The sequence below is a fragment of the Chiloscyllium plagiosum genome, chromosome 20, assembly GCF_004010195.1.
Source record: "Chiloscyllium plagiosum isolate BGI_BamShark_2017 chromosome 20, ASM401019v2, whole genome shotgun sequence".
Taxonomy (NCBI): domain Eukaryota; kingdom Metazoa; phylum Chordata; class Chondrichthyes; order Orectolobiformes; family Hemiscylliidae; genus Chiloscyllium; species Chiloscyllium plagiosum.
Window position 1 is genome coordinate 44,250,960 of NC_057729.1, and position 24,856 is coordinate 44,275,815.

The following is a 24,856-nucleotide window of genomic DNA, read 5'->3' on the forward strand; positions in this document are numbered from 1 at the left end:
TGCTACGACTGCATCACAAGAGTCCTCAGTAGATTGTCATGGGCTTAATTTTTAGTTGTTTTTAAATCAACCTGTTTGAACCTGTTATGAGACACCTCCAGGGAAGGTGGGACTTCAACCTGAATCTTCTGGCCCTAAAAATGACTTAACTCTTAAATATTTTCTAAGTAGCCTGTTCCAAGGTGTTATTACACACCTTAGAAGCAATTGGGACTTGAAATTGGGCCTCCTGGCTCAGAGGCAAAGACATTACCATTACACCAGAAGAGCCCCCAGCTTCACTATTTTAAAATCTTCAGATGCAGCTTGACTGAACTAATAGTTTTAATCAGAGTTGGGGACAATCACTTATTTTTAATCACTTTGCTCCATCATGTATGGCATTCATGTTGAGCAGCAAGAGGAACGTGAACCCATGCCTTCTGACCCAGAGATGGGGACACAACCACTGTACTACAAGATGTCCCCTCCTAGCTTAACTTGTTAACATTTTTAATCAGCCTGTACGGATGTGCACTGGAATACAGGTTAAACTCACCTTGCTGTAATGAGAGAGCAGCTTGTAGTTCTCTGGAACTCTAGCAAATTTCATTTTCATGCTAAAGAAATATCAAACGTATTAAAGAAAGTAGTTTTATGTTCCAACAATAAATTATGTTTAACAAAGATCTTTTTTTAACATTTTAAAATGAAAGTTTTTAAGACATTATATTAAATTTATCGACATTTTATCCATATTCAGGTCTGATGCGGATATGTCACTTTTGAATAGTTGATTTACTTTTGTACAATGCATTATTATAAGATTCTAATGGCTAAATTTTGAGCACATTCCACTCACTCCAAAGTGAATGTATCGTGAATAAACTAAAAACAATGCCAATAGTTTCCTGAGTTTGAGTGGTTCTGAAGTACACTTGCTGTACAAAGGTTTTATTTCGTACTAAATATGGTTTCTGTAGTAATCCATTGTTTTCCTTTCATGCAATAATCATGATATTTTGAAAGTTAGGATAGAAATGCATGTTGGCAAAAAGGCAATCTTAATCCCTTGACATTGTGATTATGTTCATTAAGTGTATAGAATATTGGTACTTGTTTCTGAAATTTCATCGCCGATGAAGTATTAAGTTTTTTTTTAACTTTACATTGATTAAAACAAAAACTCCCAACGTCATTTGTCTTTTAGGTGTCATTCAACAATTACCAAGTAACTCTCTGATTTGGAAGGAACAAATTATTGTCTGCAATTAAATATTTCTGGGTCTTTGTATTTACTAGATATTCTTAAATAATTTGTTACTTTAATAGTTAATGCTGGCCAAATTTGAACTGTAACTTCCATGTTCACACAGGGAGTTATGTTATGTATTTGTAAGATCCATTGCTTCCGTATTAGAGTTACATGCTTAAGACTACCCTTTCACGATTAATGTAGGTCAGTATGTCAGCCAAGTCCATTCAACACTAGAAACCCAAAACAGATTAATGGCTGATGGACTAAAGATATACAGCCATCTGCTGGTAGGCACTCAAACTGCACATAAAGAAAAAGTTCCAAATTTCTGTCAGCAGCAAGCTGGATGGTTAGAAATATATTCCACCTGGGGAAAAAGTAGTTGTAAATTCTAGAGTTAGTAACTAAGTGAGTATTGTCATCACAGCATATATGCAAGCCAAAAAATTACAATTGGTCTCTATTTATACCAAAATGAATAATTGTGTATAAATATGTACAATGCTGTTGCAGTCAGTAGCGAAGGCTTTATCCAATATTCTTAATCAGATAGCATTAGTAAGCCACCCAAATGTGTTTGATTCAGAAAGGTCTTACCCGGTGATGAATAATTTGTGACTGTGATTGATTTATTATTGTCACATGTACTGAGTGTTGTTCTGTGTGCTGTACAGGCAGATCATACCATATAGAGTTCTTCAGGGTAGCAGAACAGAGTGTAGAATACAGTCTTACAGGCATGGAGAAGTTGCACAGAGAGACAGTTCAGAATTAGTATTTGAGAGGTCCATTCAAAAGTCTGATAACAGTGGCGAAGGTGTTCCTGATTCTATGCGTACATGTATTCAAACTTTTATATCTTCTGCCCGATGGAAGAGGGTGAAAGAGAGTATAGCTGGGGTGGGAGGCATTTTTGATTGCCTCTGGAAAGCAACCAGCATAGTGGGAAGTACAGGTGGAGTCACTGCTTGGGAGATTGATTTATGTGATGAACTGGGCTTAGTTCATGACTGACTGTAGTTTCTCGCGGTCTTGAGAAGAGCAGTTGCCAAACCACACTGTGATGCATCAAGCATCAGTCATTTTTACAACACGTCGTTACATTGTATTTCCATTGCAATAATCAATTATTTTTGGTAGAAGCCAGTATTTGTTTTCCACACTTGGTGTCCACAGCGGGACATAAACCACATTGCTTTGAGTATTTCCACATAAGCTGGATTTCATCATTTTTTTATCTCTTTCTGCGTAATCTAAAGAGAGAGGCAAGGGAATAAAAGCAAAGACACTAAATGTTCACAGTTTAAAAGAAATGGTTTTAACCTATAATTTTAAAAAGCGCAATTTTAATACTTAATTTACTGAAAGAATATGGTTTTATTGTGGTCAGTTGTTAATATATAGATAGTCATTAAAGGCAAGTAATCAAATCACCCCTATGAAAGGTAAAAGTCACCACAGTCTGACCCGACTGTAGGACTACTCACCCAAACAAGAGTGATGACTGGTGGTAGTTTAACCTCTGTCAGTACGCCTTGGGGAAGGGGAAAGGTTGAGAAGGAGAATTCTTCATGGTAACCTCAGCCACTGTAGGAATTGATATCTCAGTTCTGCAATTTCATTACTGTGCAAAAGGATGTTGGATATATTTTTTTTCCCATCCCCCTCCTTTTGTAATAGAAATTAGAACACTACAGCACAGTACAGGCCCTTCAGCCCTCTATGTTGTGCTGACTTTTTATCCTACTCTAAGATCAAACTGACCAACATACCCTTTATTTTAATATCATTCATGTGCCGATCCAAGAGCCGCTTAAATGTCCCTAATGTAGCTGACTCTACTACCACTGCTGCAGTGTATTCCACGCACCCATCACACTGAGTAAAGAACCAACCCTGACATCTCCCCTAAAGCTTTCACCAACGACCTTAAAAGTATGCCCCTCGTAACAACCATTTCTGCCTGGGAAAATGTCTATGGCTACCCACTGTGTCTATGCCTCTCATCATCTTGTACACCTCTATCAAGTCACCTCTCATCCTTCTTTGCTCCAGTGAGAAAACCCTGAACCTTTCTTCATAAGACATGCCCTCCAGTCCAGGCAGCATCCTGGTAAATCTCTTCTGCACTCCCTCTGAAAGCTTCCACATCCTTCCTATAATGAGGTGACCAGCACTGAGCATAATATTCAAAGTGTGGTCTAACCAGGGCTTTATAGAGCTGCAGCATAACTTCACAGCTCTTAATGTCAATGCCCCTACAAATGAAAGCCAACATACCAACGGAAAGATGTTGTGAAACTTGAAAGGGTTCAGAAAAGATTTACAAGGATGTTGCCAAGGTTTGGAGAATTTGAGCTATAAGGATAGGGTGGGGCTGTTTTCATTGGAATTTCAGAGACTGAGGAGTGACTTTATAGAAGTTTATAAAATCATGAGGGGCATGGATAGGATAAATAGACAAGGTTCTTTTCCCTGGGGTGGGGGAGTCCAGAACTAGAGGGCATAGCTTTAGGCTGAGGGGGCAAAGATATAAAAGGGATCTAAGGGGCAACTTTTTCACATAGAGGGTGGTATGTGTATGGAATGAGCTACCAGAGGAAGGGAGGTACATTTACAGCATTTAAAAGGCATCTGGATGGGTATATGAATAGGAAAGGTTTAGAGTGATATGGCCCAAGTGTCGCCAAATGGGACTGGATGAGATTAGGATAGCTGGTCATCATGGACAAACTGGACCAAAGGGTCTGTTTCAGTGCTGTGCATTCTGTATGACTCTATGCTATCATACGCCTTTTTTAACAACCTTATCAATTTGGGTGGCAACTTTTAGGGATCTATGGATGTGGACTGTAAGATCCCAGTGTTCCTCCACACTGCACACTGCAAAGAATCCTGCCTTTAAATCTATAATCTACATTCAAATTCAACCTTTTGAAAATGAATCACTTCTCACTTTTCCAGGTTGAACTCCATCTGCCACTTCTCAGCCCAGCTGTGCATCCTGTCAATGTCCCATTGCAAGCTACAACAGTCCTTGACACTATCCACAATTCCATCAATCTTTGTGTCATTGGTAAACGTATTAGCCCACTCCTCCACTTCCTCATCCAAATCATTTATAAAAATCACAAAGAGTAGAGGCCCCAAAACAGATCCATGCAGAACACCACTGGTCACCAAGCTCCAGGCTGAATGCTTTTCATCTACAACCACCCTCTGTCTTTTATGGACTAGCCAATTCTGTGTCCAGACAGCCAAGTTACCCTCCATCCCATGCCTCCTTACTTTCTGAATGAGCCTATCACAGAGAACCTTATCAAATGCCTTGCTAAAATCCATATACACCACATCCAGTGCTCTCCCTTCATCAATATGTTTTGTCACATCCTCAAATGTTCCTTTTTAAATAATTCTGACAAATAATAAAAGTGATGTGACCTGAAGGAGAGAAAATAATATTTCACTGACAATATTCTATGAAGTTATTTGGAAGGAAACTGTAATGAGCAATTAAAATATGGAAGGAGAAAGTGAGGGCTGCAGATGCTGGAGATCAGAGCTGAAAATATGTTGCTGGAAAAGGGCTTTTGCCCGAAACATCGATTCTCCTGTTCCTTGGATGCTGCCTGACCTGCGCTTTTCCAGCAACACATTTTCAGCAATTAAAATGTGGAAGTTTGGTTTACAATTTCAGGACTGTGCGAGTAAACAGATGGATAAGAAATGGGCACAAATTAGTCTCATCATTGATGGTTGTTGGTGGATAAAAATCATCCAGAATCCCACTTGGTGATTTCAGCATGTTCCTCCACCTCAACTTCTGCCTGTCTTCACATTTGTCTCAGCCCATCTTCTAAATGCTTTTGTCAGTGTTGAGTGTATTGTTTTACTGTTTTTCTGGTTTGTCAATCTCCATGCTCCAGAATTTCATCCAGAATTCTAAATTCCCATTCAAGCCTACAGGAGGTTTGGTTCACCCATGACCCTTATGATGTTGACATAAAAGTTGATCAACATCTTAAATGTAAAATCATCATTGTGTTCAAATCCCTCCATGCTCTTTCTCCATTTTATCACAATAGACTTCCTATTTTCACAAATCTTCAAAGACTCTACTCCCAACACTTGCTGCTTACCAAGCCACCACACCCTCCACCCCACCATTGGCAGCATGCTTTCAGTTGTCCAGGCTCGAAACTCTGGATTTTCCTGCTGAAATTTCTTTTTCTTTCCGTATTTTTAAGACCCTTCTTAAAATCTACTACTTTCACCAAATGTTTAGTCCTCATTAATGTCATCTTCATTGGCTTGCTGCTGACTCATGTTTGATTACAACTTTGCGTCATGCTTCGGGACACTTCCCTACGTTAAAGGTACAATATTAATCCAATGCCTAAAAGTTCGAACAACTGGAACTATACCAGCCTTCACAAAAAAAAAATATTTTTAACTGTTAGTAAGTTGGAAAACTTCTAGTTTTGAAGCAAATGCAAAGTGTATGGAATTGCTTTTTACAAGATCTGAAGTTTCCCTACTGTTCCACAAATGACTCTTCAACATGTAAAGTAAACTTTGTATGTAAAATGTTTTTAATTACATGGTGGTGTACTTTTCCCTTCATTAAATCCTTATTATGCTCCACAGGAAACCATGGAAAATGTGAAGAAGTGTAAGAACTTTCTATCTACGCTGATCAAACTAGCTTCAAGTGGTAAACAGTCAACAGAAACAGCTGCCAATGTTAAAGAACTGGTGCAGAACTTGTTGGTGAGAAATATAGTATACACATTTCTGCATTAATTTTGTTGAAGTAAAAAGCTATCTCAACAAAATGCAAATTGTTTCTGAATTGGGAGTGAATGTGTAACATAAGCAAAACAAAGAAACAAAATCTTTACGTAGAGTTATTAGAGAGGATAGAATAGTATATCATGAGGGCGGTTGAGATAGAGAAGCATCTTTTCAGAGAATAGTAAATAAATGTATCTTAAATAGAATTCGATACAAAATATGGGGAAAAAAGCCTGATATTGAAATTCATTTTGAATCATACTAGCAACAAACAGCAATGCTCACAGTGGGCTAATTGGTTTTCTGTTATTTAAACCTTTGTGGTTTAATATTACAGAGGATACAGTTTCAAATTTTGCAGCAATGTATCATACAAGCCACAGATATAACAAAGACTTGATTAAATAGTCAGGTGATGGAGAATCACTGCTTGTACCTGAAATTTGGAATCTTCTGAATTTTCCTCAAAACAAAATATTGGTGCTGTGATTCTCAGCATCATACAGGAAAGTTATCCATTATGCGCACAAAACAGATTTCACAAGTAAAACATGCCTAAGCGCCTTTAAAAGCTCCATTATTCATACTTGCAATTAGTACATTTCACTTAACTAACATTCACCCTCCAGAAAAGTTTTAAGTTTCTCAATTAATCTCAACTTTAAAAGTCTTACACTGTATTACGCCATACTCTTTAAGTGTATTTGGTTGGATATTCTCAAAAGACTTCCCAATTCCAGCAGCCAGAGTTCTTGCACACAGCAAAAGGCTCCAGGTCCTGACCGTGGCACAAGACTGTTCCATATCCCGGCCTTGCCACAAGGTGACCTTTGATTCTGGCTTCAGCTCCCAATCCAGGCCTCTGAATGAGGCAACTGCTGACCCCTGCCTCTGATCAAGGCAGCCCGTAACCCCATCCTTGTCTAAAGGCAAGTTGAACGATTCCCTCATTGCCTTTACTTACTTTTGTAACTGCCTGTGCTCCTCCATTCACATGTTGTTTCACTACTGACTTTCAACAGCAAATATGGAAGAGAGTGGCCTGTGATTGGAGGAGCAGCTGCTAACCATTTTCTTCTATTTTCCTTTCAGGAGTGACCTTTCCCTGGTTGCCCCTGTGAGTGGATTTCCCCTGAGCAGATTGGGGACTTTTGAGGGCAGATTTATCTAGTTTCCCCCAACGTATGAGAGTTGGTCCATGCAAGCTACAAACTGTTGGACAATGCGGGAAGTTTTCGCCACTTTGACCTACTCAATACCCACCCTTGTCTCACTCAAAAGTTCTTCTCTTCCTCTTCTCACAGGATGGAAAAATTGAAGCAGAAGATTTCACTAGCCGGTTATACAGGGAGCTCAACTCCTCGCCTCAACCTTATCTCGTGCCTTTCCTGAAGGTACTTAATTGATTATCTTGGTGTGGTTTACAGTGTTTTTCATATTTGGTGACTATAATTATGACTATTCATTTTGTCCTGGTCAATGATCCCTGTATAGGAATTAAATTGGTTGGAAAAGGCAAGGATTATGTTGGAAATGTGTTTATTTTTGTGAAAGTATTCTCCGGTTTAGCTTGCATTTTACAGAAATATTTTTCAATACCAGATTCTTATTGTTAAGATTGTAATGGTTATTCAGAATCCAATCTTTCATTACCCAAACTTTTGGGCAACAAGGATGACCATTTTATTAGAAGTAATGGTGTTTTTCTCTATTTGATTAAGACATTTCTCAACAATTTGGGTTAAAATAATTATCCTAACTTCATTGAAACAGTTGTCAAATTTTGTCCAAAAGGGTAACTTGATCAATCTGATGGTTATAAAGAGAGCCATCTTAAATATACCATACAGATGACAAAATTTATTTATTCTTAAAGTTTCTTTCTTTCCTCCATCCCCAACAAATGATGCATAATGATGCTAATCCATCAGAAATATGGTCAATTCTGCTGCTAGAGTACAAGGAATCAATAAATAGTTTGGTTAATTTCAATAAAAAAATAAGACTTGATGGTATTTTAAAAGAGATGATTCAATTGGTGGGTTACGCTTCGGCGGGTCGGTGTGGACTTGTTGGGCCGAAGGGCCTGTTTCCACACTGTAAGTAATCTAAAATCTAAAAAAAAAATAGTTTGGTTGATTTCAATAAAAAAATAAGAATTGATGGTATTTTAAAAGAGATGATTCAATTAGAAGTTCAGTTACACAGAAGTAATTTATAAATTCAAAATAAGATTGGTACAAATGTTTAACTATTCTGTGTTTTTCCAGCGGAGTTTGCCAGCCTTGCGCCAACTCACCCAAGACTCGCAAGCTTTTATTCAGCAAAGTCAACAGCAATCCTCAACTCAGACTACAACAGCATTGACAGCAGTGGTGCTGGGAAATACTGTTCAACAACGACCTGTAGTAAGAACAACTACTGCTACAGCTACAGTAACTAGCACTCTCCAACATCCTGTGCTAAGTTTAACACAACCTGGACAGTCAGTGCAAACTGGCAAGGTAAGACTAATCCATACAGCTGCCATTTAAGGACAAAGTGTAACCTACATGCATTTAGCAGATTTCAGACATTCTCATAACCCCATATTTTGTTCAGAACTGCCCATTCGAGATAACCTCACATAGATTATCTGAATAAACTCTTTCAGCTTGAAAGGTGAGTTGTTGAACAACTATTTTAATAATTTGTTTTTAGCATGTAAGGTGGCTGGCAAGACAGCATTTATTAACCATCTCTAAATGCCCTTGAGCAGATGGTGGTATACTGACTCATGAATTGCTGCAGCCCACAATCTGGAGGTACACCCAAAGTGCTGCTAGGGAGGGAGCTTCAGGTCTTTTACCCAGCAATGGTGAAGGAAAGGTAATATAGTTCGAAGTCAGGATGGTGGATGCCTTGCAAAGGATCTTGCAGGTGGTAGTGTTCTAATGCAGCTGCTGTCCTTGTCCTTCGAGATAACGGAGGTCACAAGTTTGTATGGTGTTGTCTGTGGGATCTTGATGAATTGCTGCATTGTCTCTTGTAGAGGCACACCCTGCTGCAACTGTATGCAAGTGGTGATGAAATGAATGTTTAAAGTGGTGGATAGGATGCCAGTTAATTGGGCTGGCCTATCTTGGATTATTCTAAGATTTGCTGCACCCATCCAGGCACTTGGGAAGTATTAAGTTGCACATCTGACATGTGCCTTGTCGGTGGTGGACAGGTTTTGGGAAGTCAGGAATTGAGTTATTTGTCATAGGATTCTCAGACTCTGGCTTGCTCTCTTATTTCAGTAAGTATAAGACTGGTATGTTTACGTTTCTGGTCAATATGTAGCAAACTATAAGCAGCACTAATCTTAGGCTGTCATTTGGGTCACATAATTTTTTTATTTTAGACTATAATATGGGAATAAGAAATAATTGACCAGTACCAGTCATGTAAAGTTATAGATACTCTTGCAATTTACTTTTTAGTTTGAAACCCGATAAAATGCAGTTTAGGCTAGACGAAGTGGTAGTTATACTTAAAGTTAAAATACTATGAATATCCAAGGAGCAGGAGAGCATAAGCTGTTCATCAGGAAGAGCTCATGCTTGAAACTTTGACTCTTCTCCTCCTCGAATGCTGCCTGACCAGCTGTGTTTTTCCAGCACCACACATTTTGACTCTGACTCTGAGCTCAAACATCTGCAGTCTTCACTTTCTCCAGGTACATGAATAGGAGGGATATGGGCCAAATGCAGGCAAATGGGACTAGTTTAGTTTGGGAAACCTGGTTGGCATGGATGAGTTGGACCGAAGGATCTGTTTCTGGGTTGTATGACTCTCTTTTTGGAATTAAATAATTATCATTTTAATGTAAAAATGTCTGTAGGAAAGTTTCAAATTGCTGAATACTAAATCATTAAAGTTATTGAAAGTGTTTAGTTACCTTAATTACAACCACTAGGTTTAGTATTCTTTTAATAATGAGCATTGTGACTATTTAAAGCATTACTAACCACTATGGGGATATGATTGGCAATCACTATTTTAATTATTTCACATTATTATATGCCCGTTACATTGCAGAATATTACAATTTTTTCATTCATTCATGAGATGTGAATATCACTGGCAAAGCCAAAATTTATTGTCCAAACTTTATTGCCCTTGAGAATGTGGCAATGAGCTGCCTTCTTGAATGCAACTGATTAGTTTGTTTGACAGTTTCAAAGGGCAGTTAAGAGTCAACCATATTGTTGCAGATCTGGAGTCCCACATTTCCCAGATCTGGAAAGGATTCCTTTCCCTAAAGGATCCAAATGGCTTTTTAAGGTAGGAGGTGTGTCCAAAAGTTAATTTACTGCATTTCATGCTTGCAGCGTTTATGAGCAAACTTAAAATGGAGCTTAAAAATGTGTTGCTGGAAAAGCGCAGCAGGTCAGGCAGCATCAAAGGAACAGGAGAATCGACATTTCGGGCATAAGCCCTTCTTCAGGAATTCCTGATGCCCGAAATGTCGATTCTCCTGCTCCTTTGATACTGCCTGACCTGCTGCGTTTTTCCAGCAACACATTTTTAAGCTCTGATCTCCAGCATTTGCAGTCCTCACTTTCTCCAAACTTAAAATGGAGCCAGGATATATCCAGAAAGAGTCACCTCAGATGGCCGAAATAGTAGTGGTATATGTCATTTGGGTTTACATGTTTTTTACTTTAAAACTATGTTTTTAAAAAATAACATTTGAAACCAAAACTATCCCCTTGCTGTGGGAGCACAGAACACAGTTGGTGTGGTAAAACACAGGATTTGCTCGGGAAGAAGCCAAATACACTCTGAACATTATTCAAGTATTCGTTTCATGCAGACTGCATGTATAATTATTTGCTTTATACTCATTTTTGTAAACCTGGTTTTCTTGATTTTGGTACTGCATCTACTTAAATGAATTGTTATTTAGGATAATTGCTGAAGAACGATGATCATTATCAACTGAGATTTAAAAAAATTATTTCGACGTCTGTTTAATCTAATGCATGTAATTGCTTTCAGGTTGTTCAACAGCAGCAGGGAACAATCGTCAGGCCGCAGGTAACACTGACTCAAACACCTATGGTGACACTTCGGCAACCTCAGAACCGTATCATGCTGACTGGTTCTTCACAGGTGCAATTGAAGCAACTTCAAACAGGTAAATATGAATACTCTTCAACCCTCCTTAAAACAAAATATATAAACATTAAGGCTGCAGGTCAATTTAGATATGCTCACATAGATACCAGTCTATGTTCAGTATATTTCTTTGGCCCATGCCTACTACAGCCATAACGGGTGGTGCTGAGGCCACACCTGGAGTACTGTTAATGGTTTTTGTCTGTCATTTAAAACTTGGCATACTGGCATTAGAAGCATTTCAAAAAGATTAATTGGCTTATTCACAAGATGAAGAGTTTGACTTATCAAGAAAGGCCTACTCGTTAAAGTTTAGAAAACTGAGGGGTGGAAGAGTGTGGTGCTGGAAAAGCACAGCATGTTAGGCAGCATCTGAGGAGCAGGAGAGTCGACATTTCGGGCATAAGCCCTTCATAAGTGGGGCAGCAAGGTGGCTCAGTAGTTAGCACTGCTGCCTCACAGCACCAGGATCCCAGGTACGATTCCAGCCTCGGGTGACTGGCTGTGTGGAGTTTGCACATTCTCCCTGTGTCTGCATGGGTTTCCTCCGGGTGCTCCGGTTTTCTCCCACAGTCCAAAGAAGTGCAGGCCAGGTGAATTGGTCATGCTAAATTGCCATTAGTGTTAGGTGCATTCGTCAGAGGGAATTGGGATTGGGTGGGTTACTCTTCGGAGGGTCGGTGTGGACTGGTTGGGCCGAAGGGCCTGTTTCCACACTGTAGGGAATCTAATCTAATCTAATAAGGGTTTATGTCAACTCTCCTGCTCCTTGGATGCTGCCTGACCAGTTGTACTTTTCCAGCACTACGCACTTCGACTCTGTTCCCCAGCATCTGCAGTCCTCACTTTTTCCAAGAATGAGGGACAATTTTATTGAAACAAACAAGATTTTATGGGAGCTTTAGATGTTGAGAAGATGTTTCTATCAGTAATTACAAAATAAGGTAGCACTCATTTAAAACTGAGATGCAAACGAATTTCTTCTCCCATAGAGTGGTCAATGTCTAGAATACTCTAGGATTTGTGGAGGCTGGATGACTGAAAATATTTAGAGATGTAAATACATTTTTGAAATATCAGGGAGTTGAGGCGATGAAGAACTAGTACAAAAGAGGAGTTGAGGCCTGGGCAGGCCAGGCATGATATTATTGAATGGTGGGACAGGCTTGAGACACTGAATGGCCTACTCACTTAGGTACTTAATTATCAACTCCATCTTTTTAAGTATTTTTACTTACCTTCTTTAAGGAAGCCCTTTTAAATTGTTAATATTAAATAGTAAAAACACCAACCTAAGAAAAACATTGAAGTTGCCAGAAAAATATAACCTGTTGTTAAATCAACTTGTGTACCTTTGCAAACAGGGAATGAGACAAAATATAAATATTGAGTAGAAAAGATGGAGAGAATTGGACTAGAGAATATACATTTAATTCAGTCCAATTTTAAAGTTGTAGACTTTGCCCTTAATGTAATAGTTTATCAAAGTTAGGTTGGGAAACAAAAGAAATACAGTAGGTGGCAACATAGGTCAGAGAGAGGAAGTGACATACAGATAGTACAAAACTAGTGTGGTGCAACAGGATTGTTGAGTGTGTAATTACATTAAATTCCATTTAAAAGATGCAGATGTAGCGATGTACAATGAAAATGTTGATGTGGAGAAACATATACAGACATTAGTTTTTATCATATGTATAGAGGAGGCTAATTATCTGAATTTGTAATCAAACTTTAATCAGCTTTAGAAGTAAAACTGCACTTGTGAATCACCATCCTGCAAGTTGCAATTCAGTTGTCATTAGGAAATGAAGGAATGGTTGAACATGTATGACAGAATTGAAACATCTCTAAGGAGATAGGATATAGGAGAAAGTGAAGGTCTTACATTTGCTTGAACGTGCTTCATCTTTCAGTAAAATCATATCTTTTCTTCTACCTCGTTTCCAACTCGCCCTGATTCTCTTCATGTTCGAAAACCTATTGATGTTAGTCATCTTAAATATCCTCAATGACTGTGTGCGCCTGCAGCTGTCTGGGCTGGAATTTCCAAAGGTTCACAACCCTGACTTAATGCATGATTACTTTTTATGTGCAGTTACTGGCTTATTTGCATACTTTAAGCATAGTAACGAGAACAGTGAATTGAACAGTGCATCAAACTCAAATTTATACATCTCGCTTACCTCCCCGAACATTACCTATTTTTATGGAACTTGGGTCTTGTTACATTTATCTGCAGTAGTCTTGGTTTTAATTATTCAAAATACATTTTGATATAAAAATTATGCTGCTTTCAAAAGCTTACCTTTAGGAAGTCAAATCAGCTGTACTTATCAGACAAATGAATTGAAATAAATCAAAGGTTGTGAAATAATTCACTTTAAGTTAAGCACCACCTATGACAAGAATTATTTCATCAAAACACTGGCCCTGAACGTTCAGACTAAAATATTAGAATGCTCCTGAAACTTCAACTAAAGCTTGTAGTTAACAGTGCAAATTATTTTTGGGTTGAGCATGGAGTGATGTAGAGTGAAATTTAGTGTGAATATGTTAAATGTTCCGACAATAACAATGCTAGTTGTAATATACCCAAATTATTGCATAGCATCAACACTTAAAAACACTTAGTTAAAAACAACAAGCTGAAAGGCAGATTATATGTAAACAATTGAATACAGAAATCATGACAAATGTTTTTTCAGAGGCTGATCAAAGTAGACATTTTTCTGTAGCTTTTTCCTGTTTACAGTAACAGTTTTGGTAATGTGGCAGTTTCTTAGCATGACCAGTCATCTATTCTAATCACAATCCACACAAAGTGTCTTATCCCTTTCTTTCTGTGCAGTTTTATTGTAGAGAGGGTGGGGGTTTCCTCTTTCTGTGGTGCACATATTGTTTATGGAGTTCCAAGAACAAGAATCCATCTTGCTCCTTCATTTCTTCCTTTTGCATTTCTTTCCCTTGGTAACACAATTAAAGAAAAAGATCAGCTTCTACTTTGATACATAGCTCTCAAAACCACATCTGGTCTCCTCTCCCAGTGCCTCAGTGATGTCAAATTGATCAAGCGATGTTCACTTTTGGGTAGATCGTGCTTTTTTCCGTGTAAACGTTGTGAAGACAGAAACCTCCACTGTGTTAAAGCAAACGTTTGACAATCTATTGTCCATCACAAAAATACCTGCTTCCATCTTTGTAATACTGCCTCCCTATCATTCTTATATTGTTTGCTGCGAAAGTTCGCAATTTGGTCTTTGCTATTTTCTCAGTCAGTTATTTAAATAACACTACCTGGCCTTCTATACTCTACCTCTGTAAATTTCACCTCTCAAAAATTCGTCTGCCCACATCTATCTTACACTAAAGTCTGCCAAGTATGTTAACCGTGTCATAACATCATCACCCTCCATAAGGTCATAAATCACAAGCAAACCCTGTAAGGTACATAGAACTGCACAAGGGTAAAACTGATGAAGGGAATATTTTATAAGGACTTGCATAGATTTTACCAACATGTTTTTATTTCCAAATGTCTTTAGAGATTATTTTGTGACTAGAAGAAATGTGGTGTTTGCACATTAAGGAACTTCTGTTATTAATACCAGATAATACTTAGGAGATGTAATTCATTTGAGTTGCTATTGTATAAGGATGTAAGGGTCTGAGAGGTGCCACAAACCCCATCCACCATGATGACGTACAGACTTCTGAGAGAACAGTGTAGATCCCAAAGGAATAAGACCAGTATCTAAGTGCTCCTCATAGTTTCTGTAATCATGTCTATCACATTAATGTAGCTTGTCCATAGTTGCTACCACAGAATAAATCATTTTGTTTAAGACTAGCATTTCACATTGGACTACCAAGTGGTTTTCCTCTACCATATTAGATCAAGGGGGCCCAGAAGATCCCTATTCTGAAAAAGGATGGTGTTAACAAACCTACCTCGTGTTGAGCACTGATGCAGACAACCTCGAACAAGGTGATCTGCCATGAGGAATGCTCCTACAAACCTGGTACAAAAGCAATCTTGCGGTTGTTATCCTCAAATTGACTGTTTATATGTAGATTACTTGCAGTGTGGAAACAGGCCCTTCGGCCCAACAAGTCCACACCAACCTGTCGAAGCGCAAACCACCCAGACCCATTCCCCTACATTTACCCCTTCACCTAACACTACGGGCAATTTAGTATGGCCAATTCACCTAACCTGCACATTTTTGGACTCTGGGAGGAAACCGGAGCGCCCGGAGGAAACCCACGCAGACACTGGGAGAATGTGCAAACTCCACACAGTCGCCTGAGGCGGGAATTGAACCCGGGTCTCTGGCGCTGAGAGGCAGCAGTGCTAACCACTGTGCCACCATGCCGCCCATGTAGTTTATGTAAAGTGATGCAAGTGGGCATTTGTATCTGCAAGTTAAAAAAAAAACAGGCTTAAAAACTTCAGTGACAAGTAAAATACTGTGATTAATTGAATTGGAGAAACTGACTTGACACAGTGTTTAACATAACTTTCTCCATAATTTTACAGTTCCTGTTATGAAACAGACAGTGGTGCCAGGAACTAAAGCTGGTTTGACTTACTCTGTCCAGACTTCTGTCGTTCAAAAAAATAAACTAAAAGAAGCTGCTGCTGCTGCTGCTGCTGCAAGTGGCTCTTTCAGGTGAGATATTTAATCAATATCTCTGGAAGAAACAAATGATGCTTAATATGGAAAAGATTACTGTTGAAAACGGTACTTACCTGGTAAATATTTACATCTCATTAAAAACTATATGACAACATTCCTTTTAAAAACAATATCCCATCACCAACTGCCGTTCTTTAAAAGTCAACTTTATTTTCATACTTGGCCCTTTATCAGGTTACTTAAGTTGGACTTAATTAGAACAATATTCTATATCTAGAGGGTTAACATGTGTGATGCTTTTTAGTGGATTAGCACATTATAATCAATGATTTTGAATTTGCTGTCGAGGGAACAACACCCAGCTTTTAGATTAGAGTGGTGCTGGAAAAGCACAGCAGGTCAGGCAGCATCCGAGGAGCAGGAAAATCGACATTTCAGGCAAAAGCCCTTCATCAGGAAGCCCTTTTCTAATGAAGGGCTTTTGCCCGAAACGTTGATTTTCCTGATCCTCGGATGCTGCCTGACCTGCTATCTTAATCTAATCTCTGGTTTCCAGCATCTGCAGTCCTCACTTCTGCTCGGAACAACACCCGATGTCATACGCCAAGCAAGTGGCAGAAGTGATCTGTTTCCTGTTAGGAAGAAAAAGTACTGGCCTTTTTTAAAAAATCTGTAATATGAAAATAATACTGCACGGCCACATGTTTTCCTGATCCTGGTTGCATTGAGAGCTGTGTTGGTCCTTCTGCTTGGCCCATTACAGTCTTTGTGATCATGGTACTCTGCAGTGTTCTAAGAAAGGAAACTACCTGGCATGCTGGTAAGATGATCCATACAGACGCTTGCCTGCATTGTTAAACAGGTACAATCTAAATAGGGAACTCTTCTATCTTCCTTAACTAGATAAATGTACTTCATCAAATCTGTGACTCGGTTGAATATTCCATGCAAATTTACAAATTGCTAACATTGTAGATTAGCTCTTGTAATGACATTAATGTGTAGGTGTGAAATTTTCTAGGGATGATGATGATATTAATGATGTGGCATCTATGGCTGGAGTTAACCTTTCAGAAGAAAGTGCACGCATTTTGGCAACAAATTCAGAACTGGTGGGGACTCTGACAAGATCGTGTAAAGATGAGGCATTCCTGTTTGCTGCACCGTTGCACAGAAGAATGTTAGAAATAGGTAAAGAGATATTAACTGATTTTCATACTATGGCTACCTACTTATGCAAACTTTGTTGAAAAAAAAATGCAATAAGGAATCTTTTTAAAAACATGACCTCTTTCAAAAATTTTTAAAACTCCATTCATGAAATGTGGGTCTTACTGGCATGGTCAGTATTTATTACACATCCATAACTCCTCTTGAGAGAATGGTGGTAAGTCACCTTGAATTGCTGCAATCCAGATGCTGTAGGTACAACTACAGTGCTATGAAGGAAGATGTTCTATCCAAGGTGCTTTGAAGGTACTGCATACAGTACCAGGAAGTAGTGAGTTCCATGGTTTTGACCTAACCATGCTGAAGGACTGGCGATACATTTCCAAGTTACAAGGTCTGTGATGTGAACGAGTACTTGGAGGTGATGGTGTTCCCACGTATTTACTGGTCTTGTATTTAGGTGGCAGAAGTCACAGATTTGGGACAAGCTATTGAAGAAATGTTTAGAAATATCTCTAAGGAAGGTTTCTGAAATAATATTTTTATAAAAAGAAACTAAATATACTAAAATCTGTACATGGAACTACAAGTTTCAAAACTTATTCTGCCAAGTGCTATCCAGTAAGATTGCTAATTAACAACAGTTATGGTCAAGATTGTTTTAACCATGTACAGTAATTATATTCGATATACTCACAACACAGCTGGGTGTACTTCCAAATATATATGTTCGTCAAGCAAACATTTACCAACATTAACTAACCAATGAAACAAAGCAACAAATGATCACAAAACAGTTGTGCACTGTTTTTGTCTTATGTTTCACTCACAATTAGCCAAGTGTAGCTTGTAGCTGTTGTATTGAGCTCAGTGAATAATATGCATTAGTCAAAGGGGAAAGCTATATTAATATAGCTAAGAATGTTTAACCTATCTAAACATATTTTAACTTTTTTTTGGCATAGGTAAAAAACATGGAATTACTGACGTTCATCCTGATGTAGTAAATTTTGTATCACATGCCACCCAACAACGATTACAAACACTTGTAGAAAAGATATCTGAAGTTGCACAACAGAGAAACATCTCATACAAGGTGAGTGTCGAATCATTTATTGTTTCTTTAGACCAAATGCCTGGTTTTAATATAATCTGAGTTGTTTTATCAATCCTATCAGTAAAAGATTCATAAACTAACTGAATTTGCACCCCTTTCATGTTAAAAAGACTGGTTAGACTACAAGTATTTGCTGTGAGCTTAAACTTTTATAAACAACCCCACGCCCCCTCCACCTTTCCTCAAAATATTGATTCTGTTGCGGTTCTGTTCGCCGAGCTGGAAGTTTTTGTTGCAAACGTTTCGTCCCCTGGCTAGGCGACATCATCAGTGCTTGGGAGCCTTCTGCGAAGCGCTTCTTTGATGTTTCCTCCTGTGTTTATAGTGGTCTGTCCCTGTCGCTTCCGGTTGTCAATTTCAGCTGTCCGCTGTAGTGGTTGGTATATTGGGTCCAGGTCGATGTGTTTCATCCACAAACTCCATCAACAAACACATCGACCTGGACCCAATATACCAACCACTACAGTGGACAGCTGAAACTGACAACCGGAAGCGGCAGGGACAGACCACTATAAACACCGGAGGAAACATCAAAGAAGCGCTTCGCAGGAGGCTCCCAAGCACTGATGATGTCGCCTAGCCAGGGGACAAAACGTTTGCAACAAAAACTTGCAGCTCGGCGAACAGAACCACAACAACGAGCACCCGAGCTACAAATCTTCGCACAAACTTTGAATATTGATTCTCATTGAGATATATTTTCAAGGGCATATGGTGCCACCATTGCTATCAGCAACATAGCTGAGAAGGGGCAGAGTGATCATTCTCAGAGTGTGGAATCAGGCCAGGTTAAGTCTGATAATGAGGAAGAACTCAGAACATAGACTGATACTCTCTTCAACTAATACTTGCTGGCTAGCATAATAATTGGCAATCAGGAGCAGAAATTATAGTTGATCCCTTCCCTGATTTGAAACCCTGACACCAATCTTAGTACCTTGCAGCCATCTCAACTAATTCAGTATAAACAGTAGCCAAAAGTTTGTATTGATTGTATTGCAGAACAGTACTTCTCAGAGGGTTTATTAGTGGGATGTTCACATTTTCTGTCAGGTTTGTAACATAACTGAGACTAGTGCAAACTACTTTTTTAAAAGGTGGTAAACTAACACTGATATATATGGACTAATTGCACTTAACAAAACAACTTGCATGTGAATGATTATTTCAAAGATTCTTTTTGTAAGGGGATATCACTACAAATACACAGAATATTTCTTTTTTCATTTCAGGAATAAGCAACAAGTTTAACAGCAATTTATTTTTGCTACATCATTTGTTGTTTGCAAGTAGGATAGCAGTCAAAGGACAGGAGGGCAATGAGCAGAACGTTTTGCCTCTTATCCAGCACAAATGGGCTATTTATAGAACATAGAATTCCCACAGTGCAGAAAGAGACTATTTTGCCAATTGAGCCAGAACCGACCCTCTGAAGAAGCATCCCATTCAGACCCCAAAACCCAATCCCCATAACCCCCATTCTATTACTATGGTTAATCCATCTACCCTGCACATCCCTGGATACTACAGGACAATTTAGTATGGCCAGTCTACCTAACCGGCACATCTTTGGACTGCGGGAGGAAACCAGAGCACCTGCTGATACGGGGAGAATGTGCAAACACCACACAGATAGTAACCAAAGGCTGGAATCGAACCCGGGTCACTTGCATTGTGAGGCATCAGTGCTAACCACTGAGCCACTGTACTGCCCTATGCAAGACATTAACTGAAGTCTTTGCACATTGGAATGTTGCTCTTCACAAACCTGCATAAAACAGGGAAGTGGTGATAGGGCAGTCTGATTGTCAAGGTTTTTGTGTAAGAATTACTTCACTATTTTCACAATCTGAAATAATTTAACATTTATCTTTTGATTTCAGGAGGACGACAGGTATGAGCAGTTAAATGATGTAAAGTCACAGCTCAAGTTCTTTGAACAACTAGATCAAATAGAAAAGCAGAGAAAAGATGAACAAGAAAGAGAAATTTTAATGCGAGCAGCAAAGGTAAGCAGTGTTAAGTGGAATTTAAATTAAATCAAACAGAAGGGGATGTTGTAATACATTAAACTCTCAGTTTCGTCTTGCAAAAGGTTAATCTAATACCAAGCATATATAATGAATGCTGAGCCAAAGGCGACATTGATGCAAATATTAAATGCACATATTCAACTGAGTACTTGTGAACATGATACGTAGTTGTTACTAGCCTGAAATGCTTAAAAAATCTTAGGGTCTTTGATCACCAATTTTACCTTTTCTACTGTAAAATCACAGCTTGGATTGTAGACATATATCCACCTGCTTTGAACTACATATTTATTAAGTTTAAACAAATACCTGAACAAGCTGCACAGTACAAGAGGAGATTGAATTGGCAGCTGTGCTGATATTGTGTCTATGCATATTACTGAAAGTAAATATCAAGTTTGATTACTTCATCTGCTGGGCCTCCACACACTGTTTCACAAGCAAGCTTTCAAAATCAATGCTGGTTCACATGGCAGAGCACATTGATTCATCCATTTCACAACTGAATACAAGTGACAATTGTAATGACCAAAGAAGTGGCTAGAAGTCACTGAATCATTTAATGTTCTTCAGGAAAGAAAACCTGACAACCTCACATAATGTAACCAACCCGTGACACCCATTCCACATTGCACTGGATTCTTAATGCCCTTTTGAAGTGGCCTAACATGGCACTTAGTTTGAAGGGAATTATAGATAGATAATAAATGCAGCTTTATCTTGCCAGCATCATTGCACACGAATGAGCTTTAAAAAAAGCTTGCCCATTTACAGGGACTGCATGCCAATGAAACCCCTCATATTTAGCGATTTAAGACTTCTCATTGTACTGATATAATGCATAGAAAATTGCAGTTCCCTTTAGTGATATGGTCCCATGTTGATGGGCAGTTGCTTATAGCGAGAAAGTAGAGTTACCTGTTTTCTTCGTAAGCATAGGAATCCATTACAAAGTTACTTTAACTTTTCAAAGTCATTATACTGTATTAAACATACTTGTTATTTGGGGACATATCCAATATGTATTTGCACTGCACTACTAACTTAATAGGCTCAGCAAATCAGATATACAGTTTTAATCAACTTTTAAATTGTGTCTGGTACACAGGGCTTTTTAAAATGCTGCAGATTTTGGAACAAGTCAGGTCTTCAAACGATTTCAATTATCTGTTCCCACCTCAATATAATGTGATCATCTGAGTGATAAAATTCTGCACATAACGTTTACATTTATGGAAGGCATCTGCTGGAACTGTTCATATTTAATTAAGACATCTGCTAAGTGGAGTTTGTTTTTTTAATTTTAAGAAATACTAGTTCGGTTATTTTTGGCTTTACCATCCACCTGAAACAGCAGAAAATTGCACCACCTTTAATGTACCAACTGTAAGTTATAATGTCTGCAATTCTTTAACTGTCATTACTCAGCACATTGTAATTAATCTTAGGTCATACTTTAAAAGAAAATTTATTTTAGCTTCACTCAATCCACAAACCTGTATTTCATTGCACCAGGTTGATTATTGTGGGTTATAAATAGTACATTGTGCAAGCTAAAGCTTTATTTCACAATACACTTGTCTCTGATATATAAACACAACACTGGAATCATTTGAGTTAATAATGTAACAATGTAAGCCAGTAGTAGGTCAAGCATCAATTATGGCAAGGAACTCTATTAGTATTTCAGGTTGAAATCCTTTCATCAGAAGTGAAGAAAGATAGAAATGTAAGAGATTTGAAATCAGTGGAAGGGGAGGGGGCAGGAATAACAAAATGATGGGTGTGATAGGGAGGTGAGATTAATGAGCAAAGTATTTCATTATGTAGAAGTGTTATAATTAAAGCTGGCATGTACCAACACTCTGGTCACTCTACTCAACAGTTCACCCATAAAACAAAAATACATTTTCCAGTTACTAAGTTGACCAGTAATAGTTTATCAGGTTGCAAAGAACAAGATCTGTCAATTAGGTTTCTTAAACATAATTGTGGATTTCTTATCAAAACAAGTGAGAGCTTGTGTTCTGCAAGGGTCAGTGTTGGGACCACAACTTTTCACTTTATGCATTAATGATCTAGATGAAGGAACTGAGGGCAGATGATACAAAGATAGGTAGAGGGACATGTAGTATTGAGGAGGTGGGAAGGCTGCAGAAAGATTTGGACAGGTTAGGAGAGTGGGCGAAGAAGTGACAGATTGGGTACAAAGTGGGAAAGTATGAGGTCATGCACTTTGGTAGGAAGAATAGAAGCATGGGCTGTTTTCTAAGTGAGAAAATTCAGAAGTCTGAAATGCAAAGACACTTGGGAGTTCTAGATTAGGATTCTCTCAAGGTAAACTTGCAGTTGAGTCAGTAGTTAGGAAAGCAGATGCAATGTTGGCATTTATTTTGAGAGGATTTGAATATAACAGTAGGAGTGTACTTCTGAGGCTTTAGAAGGCTCTGGTTGAATTGCATTTGGAGTATCGTGTGCAGGCTTGGGCCTGATATCTCAGGAAGAATGTACAGGCCTGGAACCGGTTTAGAGGAGGTTCAGAGAATGGTCCCAGGAATGAAAAGTTTAACATATGAGGAATGTTTGAGGTCTCTGGGTCTATACTTGGAGTTTAGAGGATGGGGGGGAGGGGGCAGCGGTGGGATCTAATTGAAACTTATAGAATACTGAATGGCCTGGACAGAGTGGATGTTGGGAAGATGTTACCATTGTTTTGTGAGACTAGAACCCAAGGGCACAGCCTTCGAGTAAAGGGAAGACATTTTAGAGTGGAGATAAGGAGAAACTTCAGCCAGAGAGTGGTGAATGTATGAAATTCACTGCCACAGAAGACTGTGGAGGTCAGATCATTGAGTATATTTAAGACACCGATAGATAGGTTCTTGATTGTCAAGAGGATCAAGAGGTAAGGGGACAAAGCAGGAGAATGGGGTTGAGAAACGTTTCAGCCATGATTGAATAGTGGATTAGACTTGATGGGCTGAATGGCCTAACTTCTGCTCCTATATCTTGTGGTCTTATTCCACAAAGGTGCGATAATTGGTTAACGTACACAGCTAGTAATAGAGACGTTTAAATGCTTCTTCCTGTAAATATCCCTAAAACATCTCTCCATCTCTCTCTCTCTCTCTCTCTCTCTCTCTCTCTCTCTTCAGTAAAAGAGGAGAAAAGATTAGATTTCTCTGCAGACATTGACTTTCTGGGGAAAAAAAATGCTTTTTGGCCAGTGGGTTATTCTTGAAGGGAAAAGGAATAAAGTATAGAATATTCCAGAGGGTGTTGCTCTGGTGTTCAGGCACGTGACTATCACTAATCACACATGGTTAATCTCTGAAAGTTTGTAAATACAGCTTGCTCAGGAAACACAATTTTGAAATGCTCTTGCAGTCGCTCTCTCAAAAGAACAAATAGGTTTCACTCTAAACTCAACAACTTGGTTTCCTTTTCAGAATAGGAGAGGTTAGCTCTGCAGCTTGTTCTAAGCAATCTTTCCTCCAAGTCAGCTTGTTCTTAACAGGCTTCCCTCTAACATAACCAGATAAAGCAAGTATCTTTCCAAACCAGTCATTGTTCAAACCAGCCATCTCCGAGGTCTACAACAAAACAATTATCAGCAGGTTGATGATTTACAGGAAGCCTTAAAGGAAAACAAAACTCCAGTGTCCACAGTTAGCTTTCAATGACTTTAAACACTCCAGATATTTCCAATTAATTTAAAATAAATCAGTGTTCCACAATCTCCAGAGTTTAAGACCTTCAGGTTATTAGATAAGAAGCACTCTTGTAACAAAAGCCTAAGAGAGTGCAAAGAATTAGAATTAGGTTTATTGTCATGTGTACTCAAGTACAGGAATACTGGAGTACAGTGAAAAGTATACAATGTTGCCAGTCACAGCATCATCTTGGGTACAAATGTTAGGTTAAAAACTAGAAAAATAAAGAAATTAGTGTCAACAATGTAATTCTTCCTAGTATAAAGTAGAATAGGAAATAAAGTTAAAAGTTCCAAATTACACTCCTCCTTTCGCCATGGGCCTGCAGTTGCTCCATGAAGGTTCTCTCTCACTCTCTCACTCTCTCTCTCTCTCACACTCACACACTCTCTCTCTCTCTCACACTCACACTCACACTCACTCTCTCTCTCTCTCTCTCTCTCACTCTCTCACAGTCACACCCCACGCTTGATCTCTCGATCCCTGGGCCTCTGTGCTGCCATCTTGACATCAGCCGCCTCACCAAAGGTTGCCAGAGTCTCACTGTGGGCCCCAGCCACTTCCGCAATGTCACTGACCACCAGAGGTCTGCCCATGCACAACATGCACCTTGTGATTGACTGCTAAGGTTCTGGGCCTCTAGTCACTACTGTTATCACCACTGTCTCCACAACTGAGCTCCCTCCAGAGGGTATGTAGAGGAAAACAAAACTAACAAAAAAAAGAAAAAAGTGAGCTCAGGCACCCTACCCTGCGGCCATCTTAGATCAGGGATAATGGATGTACTGAAAAAAACAAAAGTTGTGTCCTGATGACATGTAAATGATCAATGGTTTAGTTAATCTCTCCTGCCCTTCACCCTGCCGTAGACCTTCCATAAGGTACAAGAGTAGAAGTAGGTTATTCAACACATGGTGTTTACTCGGCCATTCAATGCGATGATGGCATTTGTGCTTCCTGCCCCTCTCCCCTTGCACTGACTTACAGTTCTTGGCATTCATATCTTA

At 38.9% G+C, this 24,856-nt stretch overlaps 1 protein-coding gene across 2 annotated transcripts in view; it reads left to right on the forward strand.

Moving 5' to 3' along the window:
* The window catches only part of taf4a (TAF4A RNA polymerase II, TATA box binding protein (TBP)-associated factor), a 105,338-nt gene that overhangs the window by 66,741 nt on the left and 13,741 nt on the right, over nucleotides 1-24,856 (forward strand). For both annotated transcript variants that reach the window (XM_043710653.1, XM_043710655.1), the window contains exons 5-12: nucleotides 5,885-6,007; nucleotides 7,336-7,425; nucleotides 8,302-8,535; nucleotides 11,057-11,195; nucleotides 15,717-15,849; nucleotides 16,838-17,007; nucleotides 17,952-18,082; nucleotides 19,987-20,112. In XM_043710653.1, the coding sequence (XP_043566588.1) occupies nucleotides 5,885-6,007; nucleotides 7,336-7,425; nucleotides 8,302-8,535; nucleotides 11,057-11,195; nucleotides 15,717-15,849; nucleotides 16,838-17,007; nucleotides 17,952-18,082; nucleotides 19,987-20,112 (1,146 nt within the window). The remainder of the gene's footprint in view (nucleotides 1-5,884; nucleotides 6,008-7,335; nucleotides 7,426-8,301; nucleotides 8,536-11,056; nucleotides 11,196-15,716; nucleotides 15,850-16,837; nucleotides 17,008-17,951; nucleotides 18,083-19,986; nucleotides 20,113-24,856) is intronic.